General features: G+C 33.7%; 1 protein-coding gene across 1 annotated transcript; it reads right to left on the reverse strand.

Annotated features, from left to right (window-relative positions):
• Positions 1–4,626: 4,626 nt before the first annotated feature.
• On the reverse strand, positions 4,627–5,828 carry LOC132166969 (cyclin-U2-1). Its single transcript, XM_059577842.1, has 2 exons — positions 5,337–5,828; positions 4,627–5,069 (listed from the first exon to the last, which is right to left on the reverse strand). Exons 1-2 carry the CDS (start codon positions 5,729–5,731, stop codon positions 4,805–4,807), a joined length of 660 nt encoding a protein of 219 aa, XP_059433825.1. The 5' UTR covers positions 5,732–5,828; the 3' UTR covers positions 4,627–4,804.
• Positions 5,829–6,000: the final 172 nt, after the last annotated feature.

Raw genomic sequence — 6,000 nt, forward strand, 5'->3', positions numbered from 1 at the left:
CCAAAAGTGCGTTTTAATTATTTTTAGAGTAAAAAAGTCAAAAAAAAAAATGTATATTTTAAAAAAAATTTATTAAACATAACAACTTCTACTTAACACAACTTTTTAAATATTAAAAGTATTTTCTAAACGCTTGCCCATAATTGGTTGTCAACGAAATAAAATGGTTATAAAAAAGGAAAAGTGTCAGTGGTAGTAAACCATGATTACTCAAGACAATGGGGACAAATTATGATGCCAATGCCTCCTATTCTAACCTATTTATTGGCTTTTCTTATGTCACAAATTCAAGATTCTTTCTTCTAAGACATTCTTTTTGTTTAAATATTTCCCAATCTCTTAATTTATCCACATTCTTTTCAAGATTATTAAATCATTATCCCAAAAGCTTCTAACAAAAAAAAAATGTGGGCCTAAATTCTTTTTAATAAATAAAACTTAATATGTAAAATATTTAACTAAAATAAAAAAATAAATTGTCAGAATTCGAACTTAAGATTTTTGTTCTGATAGCCGTGTGTGTTGAAGATGGACAGTTTGGACGGCTATTGTTCTTTCAGCCCAAAAGCAAAATATAATAATGTTCTTTTGGCACCAAAAGGCGCCGAATATTAATTTATAATTAATTTACGCTCCATAACAGTTGAAAGAAGAAAATTATAAAATAAGCATGTTTTTGCATGCCTTGTGGGTCAATGGTAGGAGCTGCAGTCAAATTCCCTTCAGGAAAAGGTTGGATTAGTGCATCTTTAGCCGAAGCTCTAAATAACTAAAAATAATTAAATATATTTATTATGAGTTATTTTATTCTTTCAGTATAATAAAATTAGTGCTATAATAAATTGTTTCATATGAAAATTTACTATAACAACTATTTTTTTTACTCTTTTATTTCTTCATTCTCTTTGCCTCTCTCTTTCACATATTCAAGAGTGTTGTAAAAAATGAATAAAAATTTATTGAAAAAAAAAAAAAAAAAAAGTAACCGAAGTAAAAAATTTTGTATTTGCTTGGTTGCTATTTTAACTAGAAAAATGCTAGAATTTAATAAAACTCTCACATTTTCCCCATCAAAATCCTATGTGGCAAAATGTTATTTGCCAAGTTAATGTAAAATGGCACATGGTCCAAGTTGATGGTAAAGGGTTGCAACCTACGATTTTGATGGCAAAATGTGAGAGTTTTATTAGATTATAGCATATCTCTTTTAACTATTACCGTTAGAAACATGGATGGAGGCAGAGTTTAGTATGGACAGAGGTCAATGAACAATAAATTGTGTTATTAGGGGCCGATATGCAAAAAAAAAAAAAATTAATTAATTAAAGTAAATTAAATTAAATTAAATTACCTTATAAACTTTTTTTTTTTTTTTTTTTAATGAGTTGGGGGTGGCCATGGCCTATATGGGCCACCCCCTTCCTCCGTCCCTAGTTAGAGATGCTCTAAGCTTGTTTTAGGGGGTTCATTTGGATTTGCGATTTTATAAAGTGCGATTTAAAAATAGCGATTTTAAAATGTATAATTTGAAAACGTTATTTTTAAAAATGCAATTAAGTGTTTGGCCACATCACAGTTTAGCCTTTAAAATCGTAATGTAGCTTTTAAAATTGTACTTATCCCAAATGAACACCACATTTGCCTACAATTTGAAAACACAATTTTTTTGCATTTTTAAATCACAATTTTTTTAGAAACATAATCCCAAACGATCCATTTTATATGATTTGATTTAAAATCGTAATTTTTGCCTATAAAATCGCAATGCATCAGAAGTTGGAAGGAGCAAGGAAATTCATGATTAAACACTAAAACTTGTTAAAGAAATAAAAAAATTAGTTGAAGATTCCTCTCCTACCAACTTGTCCTCTCATTACTTCAACTCTCTTTCTGCCCACTTTCCTAATTCCCTTCCTTTAATTAAGTTGTCTTCTGTTGGCAATACATAATGACCTAGATCCTATGCAACATTGTAATGTGTTATTTATTATATATATATAAAAATATATATTAAGCTTTTACTCATTCGTACGAGTGTAATGATCAAAGGGGGGTCAATTCATGCAAATCTATATGCATTATATGCTGTACAAGTTGACCCTTTCTCTTTGATTATTTTGCAGCAAATAATATATAATTAATTTGTAAGAAATGCCCGTGAATCTGCCCTGCAGGGTTTTTTATTAATCAGGCACCAAAGCAAATGATGCTTGTTGGTGAAACAGAAACTTCTCCGTGATGGCAGGCGATCATCAACTTCTAGGGGTGGAACCATGTCACCAAAGGTCAGCGGGTTAAGAGATTTTAGATCCAAATTTATTTATTTAGGGAGGAGGAATTTAAGAAAAATGAGAAAGTTATTTTTCTGTGGACCAAAAAGGGAAATCATCAACAGAAAAATTCAGCACCTAAAAAAAAAAACATTGGGGTTAATCATATTCACACTTAATTTCCTTCAACTACCAATCACTAACAAAAAAAATTATTTTATTAGTCGATCAGGTTGAATTTAACAAAAAAATAAAAAAGCACACTTCAAATGCTACTTAAAATTAAAAAATGCCTACCAGTTAAAAAAAAAAAAAAAAAAAAAACCAAAAAAACCTAACAAAAAATAAATAAATAAAGCTTATAAAATAAATAAAAGAAGGGTTGTCGAACCACCCCAAATTATTGGCCACCCTCAAGTCAAAAGGGGCTTGCCAAGCCTATCTCAACAGTGTTTGGGAGTGGCCAAGCCAGCTTCAAGTGTGTTTGAGGAGTGGCCGAATAACCCCCAAATCCTATGGCGGAGGCCGATCAACCAAAAAAACAAAAAAAATACCCCAAAAAAAAAAAACCTAAAAAACTAACAAATAAATAAATAAATAAAGCTTATAAAATAAATAAAAGAAGGGTTGTCGAACCACCCCAAATTATTGGCCACCCTCAAGTCAAAAGTGGCTTGTCAAGCCTACCTCAACAGTGTTTGGGGGTGGCCAAGCTAGCTTCAAGTGTGTTTGAGGAGTGGCCGAATAACCCCCGAATCCTAGGGCGGAGGCCGATCCACCTCCATGTGATTTGGAGGGAGGTTCAGTCACTCCATAATGGTGACTTGGCCACCACCACTAGACGTATATGGAGATAGTTCGCCCACCCCAAATGTAGTTAAACCACCCTATTTTTTCATTTTTATTTCTTGTCTTCTTAAAAAATAAAAATAAAATTTTGAGGTTTTTTCTTTTCTTTTCTTTTCTTTTTCAACTTAAATTTAGTTTTTAAATTCATGGCATTTTAATCATTAGTTTCTAAACCCAGGGTATTATCTTTTTATTTTTTTTCTCTCTCTCTTTTTCGCTTTATTGGTTTCCTCCACTCTACTAGCCGCAAAAAATATATTATCATCGCTATCTTGCCATTACTCCCTTTCAAATTCATCATGGTGAAAGAGCGTTTTAGCATTTTAGGTGGAGCGTCGAAGATATCCAAAAGTTTCCTTTAATGGTTGTAGCTTCACTAGCTTGGGCCTTCAAAAATTTTGACAGGGAGAACCAAAAGGAAGATCATCATATCTCACATTAATTTCATATTCAAAATCCAAATTCAAATACATTACCAAATTGTTAGGGGTACCACCCAACACAAATTAAGTGCAAATCCTAGTCACTAATTAACATCATTGGATTAGCTTAGAATTGAACAAATGACAAGAAAACATAGAAGAGGGAAGAACGGCAGTCCTCCCCTTTTTTGTCTCGGTCCCTCTTCCTATGGTAGTAGTGCTTGATGTCTTCTCTGTAGTTTTTTTCGAACTCTGTTTCTAACAGTTTTGTTTTAAATCTAAATCTAGATATAGTTTTTCAAACTCAGATTTACTTGTTGTCACCAGCCAAAGTGTGTCTTCTCGAGGATGTCTACGATGTCGTGCTCTTCCGTTGATGCTTGTATTGGAATTTTTTATTTATTTTTTTTTTTAGTTTTTAGTTTTGATTTTTTGTTATTTTTGTCTAGGTATTCGGGTCGAGGACGTGAGTTGTTTTCCTGGCCTTTTAAGCCGAAGAGGAGAAGATGTAGATCGGTGTGGGGGATTATCTCTCACGGCTGGAAAATAAAGTTTAAAAATTTGGACTACTCATATCTTAGAACTAATCATCTGGAGCAGATGTGTTTCATATCTGTAATTGTACATGGGTTAACGGAATCTGAAGTCATAAATAATATTTAATTGTAAGAATTTTCTTATTGTATCTATGATTTTGTAACATCTTAAGATTTTACTATGATTTATCAAAGCTTTATACTACCTGATGTAAGAGTTTTATGCTCTTGATCTTTTATCAATGAAATTTGACAAAATTCCCACTAAAAAAACAAAATTAACATCACTGGATTTCCCACCTCACCAACAAAATACTAGATTTTGATATAACTTGGATATTCAAAATTCAAAATTTACACAGAAATTATTAGTAAGTGTTACAGTTTCTATGTATTGTCATTTCTATAGCCAAGACATAGAAACCATAACGTGTGGCAAAATGTTCACCTTTCCCCTTTCCCACCCTTCCCTCAGAAAAAAGAAAATGGCAAAATGTAAAATATATATATAAAATAATAAACCTTTCTGCCAAAAAGGACGAAGTCACTATATTTACCCTTGTCTATATATCAAACCACAATAGTTTTACATTACTCCGACACTTTGTAAATCCTTAATACAATTCCCAAGAAACAAAATTTACTTTTACTGTACAAGAGAATTACCCACACCAACATAGTGGGTAAAATTCACAAAGTAAATAATCATAAAACTCCTCATTCAATTCTACAACATAACACGAGCAATCTGATTATACCCTCTTTCTGCTTTCTGCCTGCCTTTGATTTCTCCTGCACACCGTAAAGTCCTCTCTATATGGTAACCTCCTCCAATGCTCACTTCTCTTTCTAAGTGGCAACAATAACTCTCGAACACACTCACATTTACATGCAATTTGAACCCCATCAAGAACAGAAACTCAAGCTCCAACTCGTTCAATTCTTCTGTCGTCAATCCCCCAACTCTTGCAAAGTATGAATTACGGTAATTCCTGTTCAAAAACAAGAGCAGATATTAGAATTACGGCCAACAAATTTTGCTTCCCTGGTATGAGTAGGGTCTAGGCAAAAAAAAAAAAAAAAAATCCCTTGTGTTGGGGGCCATGACTTACACTGGCCACCCCATTTCCGTCCCTAAACACAACTTGCAAATTCAACACAAATTTTAACACAAAATTTGCTAGTGTTCCGATGCAATTAGAATCCTACATAAACCCAACACAAAATTCCCTAGTTTGACATATGTAAAAATAACTCACATGTCCTCCACATATTTGGAAGCCACCATGATGGTTGTGATGAGAAGCCTATGCACATTGGTGGCACTGATCCGGAACCCTGCATTTCTCTGGCAAAACCGATCAATATAGACATAGGCAACGACATAAACCGACGGTCCGGCTCTGGTGTACCGAAAAATCCTCTCTAGATAGGACTGGATCGTCATGTCCGGCGTCTCGTGGCAGTCGAAAACCCGGGTTCTGATGGCCCATCTGCAGCTCTTGGCAATCCTCTCATTCCTGGCCATACTTCTCTCAATGAGTGAGGCAAGAACATTGATCACCAATGGGGTGTTTGAGTCTTCCTGGTAAGAATAGGAAAAGACATCGGATCGGAGCTTTCTTGGGGATATTGTAAGGGAAGATGAAGCCATATTGGGTTGAAGATGAAGGTTTTGAGGAGTTGTAGAAGAAGAAAGTGTCTAGAGAGGTTTATATAATACAAGAGAGAGTGAGAAAGAGGGAAATGACATTTTTTGGGGACATTTGGAAGGTGGGTGGAAGCCAAGATAATATCAAATTACAAGATACGTGTGCCTCCTCTTTGTAAAGGCAAAGTACAAACCACCAGCTAAGCTTTATTCATTGTATAATGCAAAAAAAACCCTCTCTCTCATATTAAAATTTGACTCGCCGACAGTGG

This window comes from Corylus avellana, chromosome ca1, assembly GCF_901000735.1.
Source record: "Corylus avellana chromosome ca1, CavTom2PMs-1.0".
Classification (NCBI taxonomy): Eukaryota; Viridiplantae; Streptophyta; class Magnoliopsida; order Fagales; family Betulaceae; genus Corylus; species Corylus avellana.

Coding starts and splice junctions, on each gene's coding strand:
- LOC132166969 (XM_059577842.1), bottom strand. CDS start 5,731: ATGGCTTCATCTTCCCTTACAATATCCCCAAGAAAGCTCCGATCCGAT. Junction 5,070..5,336: donor TCCAAATATGTGGAGGACAT/GTGAGTTATTTT, acceptor GTTTTTGAACAG/GAATTACCGTAATTCATACT.